This window comes from Centruroides sculpturatus, unplaced genomic scaffold (genome assembly GCF_000671375.1).
Source record: "Centruroides sculpturatus isolate CEXI.00-Female unplaced genomic scaffold, Cexi_2.0 scaffold235, whole genome shotgun sequence".
Lineage (NCBI taxonomy): Eukaryota > Metazoa > Arthropoda > Arachnida > Scorpiones > Buthidae > Centruroides > Centruroides sculpturatus.
In genome coordinates, this window is record NW_019384436.1 from 69168 (window position 1) to 82220 (window position 13053).

General features: G+C 32.9%; 2 protein-coding genes across 4 annotated transcripts; one reads left to right on the forward strand and one right to left on the reverse strand.

The window, feature by feature from the left end:
• Window positions 1-73: 73 nt before the first annotated feature.
• Window positions 74-5046, reverse strand: LOC111619937 (ankyrin repeat and zinc finger domain-containing protein 1-like). 2 transcript variants are annotated; one of them, XM_023361763.1, is made up of 13 exons: window positions 5017-5046; window positions 4640-4944; window positions 4146-4261; window positions 3926-4079; window positions 3613-3835; window positions 3318-3542; window positions 3062-3244; window positions 1078-1651; window positions 892-1003; window positions 726-812; window positions 560-640; window positions 425-495; window positions 74-361 (listed from the first exon to the last, which is right to left on the reverse strand). In XM_023361763.1, exons 2-13 carry the CDS (start codon window positions 4808-4810, stop codon window positions 247-249), a joined length of 2112 nt encoding a protein of 703 aa, XP_023217531.1. In that variant the 5' UTR covers window positions 4811-4944; window positions 5017-5046; the 3' UTR covers window positions 74-246. The 2 variants fall into 2 exon arrangements, with proteins under 2 accessions (XP_023217531.1, XP_023217530.1); XM_023361762.1 differs by having other exon boundaries at window positions 4631-4944.
• A 4306-nt stretch (window positions 5047-9352) lies between these two features.
• Window positions 9353-12163, forward strand: LOC111619938 (serine-enriched protein-like). 2 transcript variants are annotated; one of them, XM_023361765.1, is made up of 6 exons: window positions 9353-9481; window positions 10514-10707; window positions 10779-10920; window positions 10988-11105; window positions 11173-11330; window positions 11400-12163. In XM_023361765.1, the coding sequence occupies exons 1-6, from the start codon at window positions 9428-9430 to the stop codon at window positions 11913-11915; spliced, it is 1182 nt and encodes a 393-aa protein (XP_023217533.1). In that variant the 5' UTR covers window positions 9353-9427; the 3' UTR covers window positions 11916-12163. The 2 variants fall into 2 exon arrangements, with proteins under 2 accessions (XP_023217533.1, XP_023217532.1); XM_023361764.1 differs by having other exon boundaries at window positions 11173-12163.
• Window positions 12164-13053: the final 890 nt, after the last annotated feature.

Consider the following 13053-nt stretch of genomic DNA (forward strand, 5'->3'; position numbering starts at 1 on the left):
TGCATAAAATAACAAGCCAAATCTGTTGTACTTGCAACTAATTAAATGCAAAAACTTTTCAGACTGATTTTCAAATATTAAAAATAAATTTAATTTTTTTTCCCATTGACTTAAAACAAATAAAATATATTAAAAGCTTTAAAATGTATATAAGTGTATATAACAAATGATTTCGTAACAAAATAAAATCAGTGATTCCGATGAGGTTTTTGATTAAAAGCTGCGAGTGATTAGGAAGGACGGGTATCAGGATTTTCCGCACTTTCGGTGGCTCTTTACGCACTCCGTGCTGCAGAATCTGCTGTCGTTATATTCGAAGGGAGTCTTGCCCGTGATGTCTACTCCGCACTGGAAACAGCGACTAAATGGTGACAGAGTAAGTTAGATTAAGACCGATACTAATGTAAAGTGAAGTGATTCGTACCTTAGAACGACCGTGGGTTGACCCGTCTGCGAAAGATGACCGAGGTAGCGTCTCTCGGCGGCCAGAGCTCTCTAAAATGTTTTCTGTTTAGCAATGTTACATTGTATATTCATATTTTTATAAAGTGAATGGTACCTTTTCTCTGTCACTGAGTGAAAGATATCTTTTCTTCTCTTCCTCTTCTAACTTCTTTTGCATTTCAACTGCCTTCTTTTCCTATAATTCAATAATCAAGTTAAAAATTTTAAATTTTATATAACAAGGATTATTCTTTTGCTTGATACAAGTCATATACATATACCTTCAGCCGCTCTTTTTTTAATTTTTGCTTTTCCTTCTTCTTCTCCAGGCGTTCCGCCATCATTTCTTCCGATAAAGGACTTGGAATCTGTAAATTAATTATTATACCATTTTAAACTGTTAGTTATAAATCTACAGTTGGTAAAAAGCAATGGGAATTTATCTACCTCTGCACTCTTGTAGTCAAATCTGTTGGGATTTTCGGCCATGAAACGACGGTACACATTCCTCATTTCACGATCATTAGATGCCATGTAAGGCGTTAATCCTCGTTTATCCCTACAAATATAATTAGAAGATATCATTATCTTCTTGCTATAAGATCTCTTGCTACGATAGATAATAAATTTTACCTCAATGTAGGATTGGCTCCACACTCCATTAACATCTTGACTACTCCTTGATGTCCCTCTTTTGTGGCAACGTGAAGAAGCGTAGCACCTCCGTCACTTATCACTTCGTTCAGCACGTCGACAGTTAACAACGGAGAATTAAATTCGCCTCCCGTTCCACTCTTGTTACGCCTTTTACTAGGTTTTGAACTAGATAAATCCATATTTAAAATTCTATTTGGCTTTGGATTGCCATCTTGAACTGGTGAGAAATCCAGTTTCATTTCTTTATCATCATTAACAGAAAAATAAACTTTTGTCTCATCCTGCTTCAAACTTTCATTTGAATTGTATTCAATTTCAATATCTGAAGTACTATTGTCATGCATTCTGGGTTCTTCGGTCTGAACTTTGTCACAATTCCTTAAAGTAATACTGTTTTGACTAGAATTACACTTATCATTAAGATCTTCCTTCTTTGTATCCACTGGTAACATTCTACTTTTCAAAATATTTAACAGTTTTTCTAGTTCTTGTACATCGCCTGTCTGACAAGCAGTGTACAGTGCACTCTTCATGAGATAGTTTTCTTCACCTATAAATTTATGACAATTAAAATAATATGAGAATATTATATTAATATTAATTTTACTAGAGATCTGATTACATATTGCTTGCTGCATCATCTTAAAGTGTTTTTATTTACAGATACTAAAAATTTCTATTCATACTTCCATTCTAGTTATATTCGTAGCGGCTTCTTGTACTGAAATTAATAGGTAAATTTGTAATTTATGTTACAAAATAATACATATGTATATGGTGTTGCTACAACTAAATATCCCATTATTCAATCAACATTTAAAAACAATTTGTTCATCAATGTTCAATGTTTATAAATCAGCTGTAGAATGCCGAGTAAATTCCAAACTTTCAAATGAAACCCTATCAAAATGTCAATATTAGTGTGTTTATAAAGTTCTAATGCACAAAAACTACATTTTTTATGGTGTCTAGTCACATATCTCCAACCATCTTAGCAATATCATTCTCTACATCTTAATCTGTGTTTTTGTTGTTTGTTTGTTTTGAAAACACTTAAAAAGTGTGATGACAGATTGAAAATCTGGTAGCTTCAAATGACAGTATCAAACTACATATGAGAAGTATCATAGAGGATCAATTACAGTCGGTTATTGAACACACTGTTCATGCACTTTCTGATTCTCGCACATATCTGACAGGTTTTGATATTTATCATGTCTCGCCTCTTCTCGCCACATATTCTCGCTCTCTCGGAAAATTCGCTCGCTCGCATCTGCATAGTCGCACCCTTAAGGTCTCTGTATAGTATGAATGCCTTGTACAAATAAAATGCTTGCTGCTTATAGTGCCAAAAGTACCAAGTTTTGGAACTAATTATTTTTTACACAAATGTTACCATTTCAATCTGACTTCACTTGGACTACTAAATATCTCCATGGAGAGTGTTGAATAGGTGTACTTTAATTTGGTATAGAAAGAAATATTAATTTAAATAACTGAACTAAGTTCAAAAATGTAAGATGTATCTATAATTTTGATTAACACTATACTATATACGATGGTCCAGAAGTCAGTTAACATTTTGTTTCACACACTTACAAATACGAATCCTCCTCCAAATTTGTTAGTGAAATTTTTATAGGAACAAGAATAATCTCATTTAATAAAATTTTTTTTAAACTTTGTATTACTTTATACAAAGTTTAAAATAAAAGTTTATACAAAAACTTATACTAAAAGTTTATACTTTGTATTACTCTATACAAAGTTTAAAAAGTAGTTGAATACAATGGCAATTTACTCTTTATAACATTTAACCAAGTTTTGGACCATCCAGCAAATTGGAAACATGTTTTGCTTTACTTTCTGGCAATTTCTTTTCAATGCTTATAGAACTGGCATCTTTAGAGAACAATTATTAAATTAGCAACAATTACGAAACTTTAAATATAGTACTTACTTAAAACATCCATAGCCGGATCTTGTTGTCGTTTCGTAAGAGAATTCTTCCTAGATTTATGCTTTCTTCGCTTTGGTACCGTCATTTCTTTTAGATCTGACGTTGTAATCATTTCTTCTACCAACTGAAATTCCATGCTGTTATCCAAATCTGACAGTTTGCTATCACTTAATTCTGACTTTTCTGCAAATTTAATTATAGTTAATTTGCATAAAACCTATTATAAAATAATAAAATATTAAATAATTATACAAACCTTCTGCAAGAACAATCCCTTCTGTTTTATATTTATAACCTTCTTTTTTATTTGTTGCAGGTTTCCTGAATCTCTGTTTTCCACTCTTCGAGTTTTCGGAGTCCTGAATTTTATCCAGATTTCCACAATTCAGAGACAAGTCTGAAGATTTCTTTTTAACTTTCTTTGAGCCTAAATACACTTTGGGTGATTTTGGAATTTGTTTATCCTCTTCTGAAACATCTCCTGTACAATTTTCAAAATTATAAGTCAATTTCTTCAAACCAGTTAATGCAATATAAAAAAGTCGACTTACCAAAGCATTCAAGCGTCGATAACAATCTGTAAACTCTCTGCACTTCCTTAAAAGTGGCCCTTCTGGTCGGAAATGGGATGTTTCTTAAACGGCAGTCATCTTTCTTAAAAGGCGGATTCTTTCCTCTAAAGAGAGTGACCCTGTTGAAACTAGGGGCGCGATAGAATATGCAACTGCACTTCTGTAAATCAGTGTTCCAACTTTGCAACAAATCCTGAATTTCCTGAATAAAGTTTTTTCATATATTAAAAATTAATTTCTCATCTCAAAATGAATACTTGGTTACCATAAAATATACTGAGAAAATATCTACTTTCACTAAAGATGCCTCATTATGTCTGCGAAGAGATGCGCCCGCTGACTTCGGCTGACTGCCTCCGTGCTTTCCGTCCCTAGAGCTCTGGGCACTTCCCTGTTTTGCTCTCACCGTGTAGCGATGAAAAGTTTTGTGCAGTATTATTTCGGATCTGAAGTGATATTATCACATTTGAATTTCTTCGTAGACTGATCGATGCATATTTTACTGAACTTACTGATTGTATACGGCAGCAGCAAAATGGCCCCCTCCGATCAAAATAATGGCCCAATACATTTGATTGGGGATAGCCGTTACCATGTTTAACAAATCCCGTTGATTTTTTGGAACATTCTGCAAGAGAATTTTAATCGTTAGTATATAATTTATCCTCAAAATTACACAATGAATATTTATTATGCTATTTACTGTCAAGGATATTTTTGGCACATATATTAAACATTAAAATAAAGAAAATTTGAAGCATTATTCCATTCTCTACTAGCCAAATTGTAGCTTGAATGTAGAGTATACTATTTTATGCTATTACACAAAAGTATATTAATTCCAAAATAGTATGTGACAGCAGACTGTCAAGCATTTATATCATACTTGCCAGGACCCTTAGATAAACTGGATACAACTAGCATTCAAAACAGCAAGAACAACCTTCAAACTTTTATAATGTTTATATAAAAATATTTAAATGTATCTAAAACACACCATTATTACCTGTTTCCCATGTACTACGCATCTATACAAAGCAATAATTTTGTGAAACTGGTTTCTAAAATACAGTTTCGGTTGTAATCGAGACTGCGTGACACTATTCTTGTCCGGACGTTCGGAATCGTCTGTTTCCGTATCAGTCGAAGTTACACTCGCCGACCTCTCACGTCGCATGGGAGAATTGATACAATGAGGGAGAACAGAGAGTCTCCTCCGTTGAGGACTGCTGTAGACATCGCTGCTGCTGGTATCGCCGTCGGACTTTTCGGCATCATCACTATCCGATCCCGACAGACTCGATATATTTCCTACGTTTGTTTATAAGCATTGTTACTCTTGAATTTTATTATATAAAATTCTATAAATTATAAAATACCAACCAGAAACTTCTACAAACTTCTCTTCAGAGATNATATATACTTTTTATTATATTTGTATGTACAAGTTACAGTTAATGAGAAAAATATGCTCTTACATCTCTCTCACAAGTTTGATATATTATTCCCACATTGCCTATGATTATCATAGAAGCAATATCAGTTATATTATATGAAAGTTTTTTTTATAGATCCTTTATTACTTGAAATTAATACTTAAAATATAACAAGTAATTAAACAAATCATTGAAAAAACTAAAAATTATTTTAAAAATGGAATTACTTTTTTCCAAATTTCTAAGTTTAATTCACCCTCACAAAATATTTTATTTAATATTCTGTATAGATAATTTCTCGGATGCAGGAGCAGGGAAGGGATGGGCAACATTTTTAAGTGTGTGCACCAACATTTGTGGCTCTGAAGTATTTACATCAGCAATCTGAAATGTTCTAGATTCTATTAAATTCATACAACCTGCATCCTTTTAATACTAACCAATCTGCTGAAATTTTATTTTTAGACTAAATAATAAACCAAAACAAAGTTATTTGACAAGCTGGAGGTGGTTACACTGCCATCTTGCAATAAATTTAATAATTATAAATGAAATTGATTAAATTTAATTTAATTTAGAATATTCTGAAAGNAATCGCTGTCTTGTAGACAGCGATTAGAAACAAGTTATTTGACCTATTTTCTAGACTCACTCGACCATTTCTGACGTCACGAAGAAATAATCCGATTGGCCGAACGACTCCTAAAACAGGGGAGTAATAGCGAAGTAAGTAAGAGCCAATGTAAACGTCGTTTAATGTAAACTCTGTCTCTGCAATCGGCCGTTAAAGATATGATAAACACAATTTAAGCATTGTTTATTTGTTTTTTGAAACGTGTTGTACTATATTTAATATTCTCAAACAATTTAAGCATATAAAAATGCATTTTAAAGATATACAATTTGAGAAAATATAACACAAACATTTAAAACATTAAAAGTATTGCAATACTCTAGCCCACACCCATGTTGCTACCTGTCAAAGTCCACCTATCAGACAACAGAAGATATTTATTAAAAATTAATCACATTCAATTTTAATAAATATTTTTCATGTTTACAAATCAATGATTAAAATAACAGTAAAACTTATACAAATAGAAAAATGTAATTTAAGCCAGAAATTGCATATATGCTTCTGATGAGATTCAGACTATATATTTCACATTATTTTAACCATTAAATAATTAACTGCTTGGAAAATTATATCTAGGTATATAAAATATTAAAAAGTGAACTCATAGATATGTAAAAAAAACTTATTTTATCACAGATGAAACTGTAAATAGAGTGAACACATTACAAATTATGGTTAATTTACCAACAATATTTACTGGTGGCATTTGCATACATATTATGAATGTTGTCAATTCACTACTTACAACATTATACCTGTTTACAATAAGGTCTCTCAACTACCTAACCATCCCGTCAAAATGTAGGGAATAGGGACGCGGATGAGACAGCTGGACGGCCAAAACAGTTAAGGCGTCGGCCTACCACTCCGGGGATCCGGGAACAAATTTGGACGAGTCAAAAAAATCCCCAAAAAATTTTTCATGGACGGTTCATTCAGATATGTCAAGTCCGAATCTCTCGCCATCCCACCGCTGCAATTTTCGCACCAGTGGCAACGAGTACAATTAAAACAGACTCTCATAATGACTAAAGAGGGAGAGACAAAAAAGGAAAAAATAATGGAAATGACAATAATTCAAAATTACAATTAGCAATATAAACTTCTCACGATGAAAAAGAAACAACGTTTGGAGAATTTCCAAACAACTTTTAAAAAATAACCGAAATTCCATAGAGTCCAAAATTTCAAATAGTTTTTATTATTGCGAGTATGATACCAAATTACAGTTTCATATCTAATGGAGATGAATCCTTCATCAGATCATCTTACCATCCAAACAATACTTCACTTCTCCACCTTTATGCAATCTTTACTCAAGACATATTTGATTAAATTAACTTTCTATTTAATTTGTCACACTATCTTATAAGAATAAACAATCCAAAGTTTTATGTACAGTACAGAATATTAAATCTATCAATGTCTTGTTGCTATTTGGTTGCATTCTTCGATACCATTATCCATTATGCAATCAAAATTATCCAATCTTTGAACAATTTGTTTAGAAGAATTTGTTCTTTTATATACATCATTCGACGTAAGGAATTTTATATTATTTGAAAAAATAAGATAATCTGTGAACATATCCACGTCAAATTATCAGATTAAGAAACAATTTCTAATTGCATAATAATGCTCAATAAGCTAATAAAACCACGTGTTCATCATATAACATCCGAGATTATTGTAATTATCATCTAAATTAGATTTATATTGTTTAAGATTTTAATTTTAGAGAGAACGAAGCAATATTCCACAGAAACAATTACTTCGATTTAATTAATAATAATAAAATTAACGTACCAAAGCCAGAAACCGTTCACAGATGTAACTTCTCACGATGGTGCAATAGAGTACTTTCCTGGCTCTGCCTCGGAAAATCGCCACCAGGGGCGCGTCTGGATTCCTAATACCAATTTAAATTGAATTAAAAATTAAAATAAAATCGAACGTACAAAATATGTATTAATTTTAACTGTAAATTATTTAATATTTTTTAAGTATAAAATAAATTTAATTGCTAGTTTCTGGCATTCTCGTATAATCTTTATTTTATATGCATCACGATTTAAGCATTAAATTGGGGAAATTTCTTTTCAAATTATTTAATCATACATATTCGAGTTGAGTGATTAAATTTTAATAGCATCGGCGTGCCATTGTGATATATAATTTTTATTATTTTTAAATTATTTCTGTCTGCTTGGTCATAGTTTGTTTACATACCAACCGCTACTCGCCTCTGGCGCTTTAATACACGTCATTAGAATTTTTGATGACATCACTATGGCTGAGTAACCATTTTGTTGTCGTATCGATCATGCGTTACAAAAAATTCCCGAACAAACATGAATACAATAACATGATAACTCGATGTACACATTTTAGGGCGTAGCTGCTTATTTAACTCAAAAATACCGGAATTAATATTTAAATGTCACCAACTTAAACCGTAAACAATCAGAAATTATTCTTATATAAGCTTAAATTATTATTCACTAGCGTTATTAATCAAATATGTATCGTCATAATCAGTGGCGCGTTAGAGCTTCATGGGGCCCAGACGAATTTCAATTATCAACTTCACAGTATTGACTCATCGTTTTTCGGGAGAAACTTTCTTACAAAGCATTGTTGGGGTCCTCGGGCAATTTCCCGTGGGATAACGCGCCACTGTTTATATTTTCCGTGTTTTATATCAAAAATTAATATTTCGTGGTACTCTCGCTGTTATATATAACAAAGGGAAAGTCACGCAACTCGTTGTTATACTTAAAGGGTACAAAATAGATAAAATTCATTAATTTTTTAAAAGTAAGCAACGAAATATAAACTGAACATTAAGTAAATTTTCCTTTCAAGTTCGGTTTATACTTACAAAACACAGCAATAGTTTCTTCTTCCTGCAACCAGGGCAAACTTGGCGCATTTTCCAATTGCAGTACAAGTAGAATGGCCCAAAAGTCAATTAACCGAAATATATATTTTTTAATGCTCATAGCTGCAAATTATTCCATATTAAATAATCTTAAAAATACATCTAAGTTATTCGATAAATTTTTATCGTTAAAAAGGTAATGTTATTTTCGTATCTATGTAGGCCATATTCGATCAAAATGGCGACGTATAAGCGGAAATTCGCCACAGTCAGTTAATTAGGCTAATTAAGAATTACTTATTCGTTTTTTAATTAGAAATATATTATACAGTTTTATTGTGAAATTAAAACATTATTTTTTGAATTAAAACTGTTTATTAATAATTTAAAAATGGTTTTTGAACAAAGCGCCCCTCGTGATTATTTGAAACTTTTCGACATTTTTAACAATTAGAAGTACATTTACGACCCATTTCATATTACATTAATTTGTTAAAATACGCGTAAAATATTTATATATTTGTTAAATAATTAAATTTATTAAAGAAATACATTGGCATAATTTGTTGTCACAACGCTACATAACCTAATGTAACCTATCCCGTTCTTCATTAACCTAATTAATTAAAACGCATTAAGCCGGATTACGTTCATTTAGAATTCGATTAATAGACATCGGAGAGAATAAAGAACAATTTGTATTGCATAAATATTGAAATTAATCGCTTTTAATCCTTTATATATTTTATTTATACGTCGAAACGTTATTAAAGTGGAGAAATAAGAAGAAAAAAGGCAGAAGGACGAAAGCAGGTCACGCGTCACGATCGATAAACAGTTATGAGGTGGAAGTGTCGTGCGGAGAAGCCGTCTCTCGAATGCCCGAAACTGGAGGTAAATTAATTAATTTTGCCATTAAAATAGTGCTAAACTCTCGAGTGATGTTTACACGTTCGATAAAGGGCGTTAAGAGATAGAATTTTGATAAAAATAACGAAAAAACCGCCGCAGAATGTCAACATCTTAGGCCTACGAACTAACAGGTGGGCGGCAGGTAGTTGTACTCCTTTGGCAAATATAAAAAAATTAAGAAAAAAACTTAACTTCGCTTTCTATCGAGCGTGTAAACAATCGAAACGAAAGTAAAAATTGTTATAAAATATGATTTTTCCGTGATAAATGGCGCGCAAAACCATTTTAACTCAATTCCCCTCGGCATAATCGCTTAGTAAACACCCGATACATGCTCTTAAAATAGCACGAAAATGTCGGACTTGATAATAAATACCGTTGTTGTTAACTTGATTTTTATGCCAATATACAAAATCTTCAAATATATTCTAAGAAATACGTTCCATCTTGTTTAAATTACACACAATTCAAGTGTTTCCAACACGAAATATGATATATGCAACGTCTAACGGTATACTTGATTGAATATTTGATCTCGAGTTCAGTATGGATCATATTCGTGGATTTTTCGCAATAATTAGCTTTTCATTATTTAGAATGTAAAAAAAGTAAAGGAACTGTGTCTTTGAGTCCACGGTTTTTTGTTTCCATAAGATCTATTATTAGAAAGATGCGTTGGAATCGCCAGTTCTTACAATGAATTTCCTCAAACCCGTCTGGCATTCTGACCTTACTAACAATTGATAATTTATCTTAAGAAGTAAAATTAAAGAATAAGATTTCCTACCTACAATTCAAAGAAGCCAAGTTATAACTTAAGCTGTAATTCTTCTTGACCCTTGATTGTGAAGTGAACACGGGCCTGAGTTCTTCTCCAGAAAGCCCTATGGCACTGTACTTTGTAGTTATACGTTAAGGGCATAAAATTTAAAAAAAAAAATCGACTTTTCGTTGGAATCTGAACAATTTTACCAGCTTTAATAAGCATTTTGTTGTGTTCGTTCTCATCAACAGGTAAATAAAATGTCTGATGAACTCATATCTAATGAAGATACTGAAGATTACTCCGTTTTCGAGAATAAGAGCGGTCTGGCAGAAGACATGAAGTTTTTGGCAAGTATGCCCGAGCTGTGTGACGTAACGTTCTTGGTGGGTGAAACTAGGGAGCCAGTTTGTGCAGTAAAAGCCGTTTTGGCGGCGAGAAGCAGGTGAGTTTTTTGAAATTTATCTAAAAACTAAAGCCAATAAAATCTTTTCTAACGGGAAAACTTTGAATTAGGGTGTTTCACAAGATTCTGTACACTCAGCAAGTTGCTCCAAGAGAAATTCAATCTCGGAAGAGAGATTTTAGCAAGGAGACAAAATTGAAATTATTCCTGAAGCGCAGTAGTGAGCCTATTTTAAATGTACCTTTAACGCAGGTGGGTGAGGTCAATTATTTCGTTTAAGTCCAGTTTGGATGCTCTATGGCGTAACTTACTTATATAGGTGCCATTTAATGCGCACCAAACTTTGATTGTCGAAGAATTCGAGCCTGACGTCTTCCGGCAATTAATCGAGTATATACACACGGGATGTGTTACGTTGCAGGCAAGAACACTCCTGGGTATGATTCTTATTACTGTTTTACTCCTAAAGACCGTATTTTTTCACTGGTGTTTGTTTTTTTAAAGGATTGATGAATGCGGCTGATTACTATGGACTCGACGAGCTGAGAAGAGCATGTATGGGTTTCGTACAGTGTTGTATCAATGTGGATACAGTCTGCGCGCTTCTATCCTCGGCAGAGAAGTATATACAATATAAATGTACAAAATCACTGGTACAGAAGGTAAGCTATGTTCTAAATCAACCAATTTCTTGTGAATTAATAAATAAAGACAACTTTGACGCTTTGCAGGTTCTAGAGTTCGTAGATCTTCACGGTAATGAGGTTTTGGGATTAGGTAGTTTTGCCCTGTTGCCTCAACACGTCGTTAGACTGATACTATCGCGCGAGGAGTTGAAAGCCGATGAACTTACCAAATTTCAGGCGGCAGTCCATTGGAGTAAACGTTATTGCGACGTTGTCCCCAGTTCAGAATTGCGCGACGTCATGTCAAACTTTCTCGAGTGTATAGAGTTTTACAAGATCCCCGCAGGAGTTCTAATGCGAGAAGTTCACCCCCTTTCCGTAGTGCCGGATCACATTATCATGAACGCGCTGGCCTTCCAAGCAGATCCTTCCAGTGTGGACATGAACAAAATGGGCACACCTACAAGATTCAGGAGGACCTCGCTGATGTACCCATTGGCCAACGATGCCTGCAAAAGCCTTTACGATCAAGAGATGGCCTCCAAGGAACCCGCAGAAGGGGAGCGACGTAAGGGGAGAACCAGATTATATAAGAGAAGCAAGACGGTGGCCGAGAGTTGAACTTTCACTGCCTTTTTCCATGGATGAAATCTTATCCATTGCCTTCTGTGATTTTTCTCGTTGGAAGAGTGGAATTGATTTGCGTATATTTTCTTATCCATATTTACCGACGACGTGTGATCAGTTGGAGTATATTTTCTTCACTCCGATCGTTCTAATTTGTTAAAATATCTGTGACTAGTTTTATTCAGGTTGCTTTGTGAACGAGAATGTGTCATGTTTACATAATAAAGCATACGAAAAGACAACTCAGAGTGAACTTTGATAAACATTTTACATTATAGCATCTCTTCTTTAAGAATTTCCATAAGATAAACTCTTTTATATGAAATATTTATAGAATTCTTCAGGATGTGGTATTTAAATTTGTTACACTTGATCCTGGATCAAGCTGGCCATTCTAATTCAATGTTCAAGCCCTGTTCAAGATAACCATTGATCTTTAAACTACTGAATGTCACTATTAGTATCATTTCTTTATCTAAATTTAAAAACAATACTTTTTAAGAGTTAATACTATACTTATTTTGCTAATTTGATAGTTTAGTTTAAAAAAAAATGGCAAAGGATAGATTAACGCAATCATTCCTAAACAATAGAATAATTGTCCAAGTTACAAGAAAATCCGTTAATTTATTATAGAAAGGCAACATATTATATATTATATTTGGGGCCAATTTTGTCAATTACTTGCAGGCTTGAACTGTAGTAAAATGCAATGTTCAACTAATTAAGACTAGAACCTAATAAATCTGCCTGCTTCCCTAAAGCAGCAGCCAGATTTTCTGCTATTTTAGCAAAGGTGTCTGCAGCTTTGAGGATAATTTAAAAATAACTGGTTTTCTATGGAACACATATGCTAAATAATGATTTTTATAGGGTAACCCAGCTTACAATGACACTACAAAAGATTAACGGATTACAAACAGCATTTGACTCAAGCTGTTTGCATTACATTTTAATTAGGTTCGAATTTGGTAGGATGACAACTTACTATGTGCTCGTCTGATCTCTTGAATTAAGAGACATTATTATTAATAATGTCATTGTTAACGACTTGTCCTTTTAATCACTTTATAAAAATGTCTACTGTGAGACTAATTTATTTTCCTCAATACTGGAAATGTGTCATATAAGC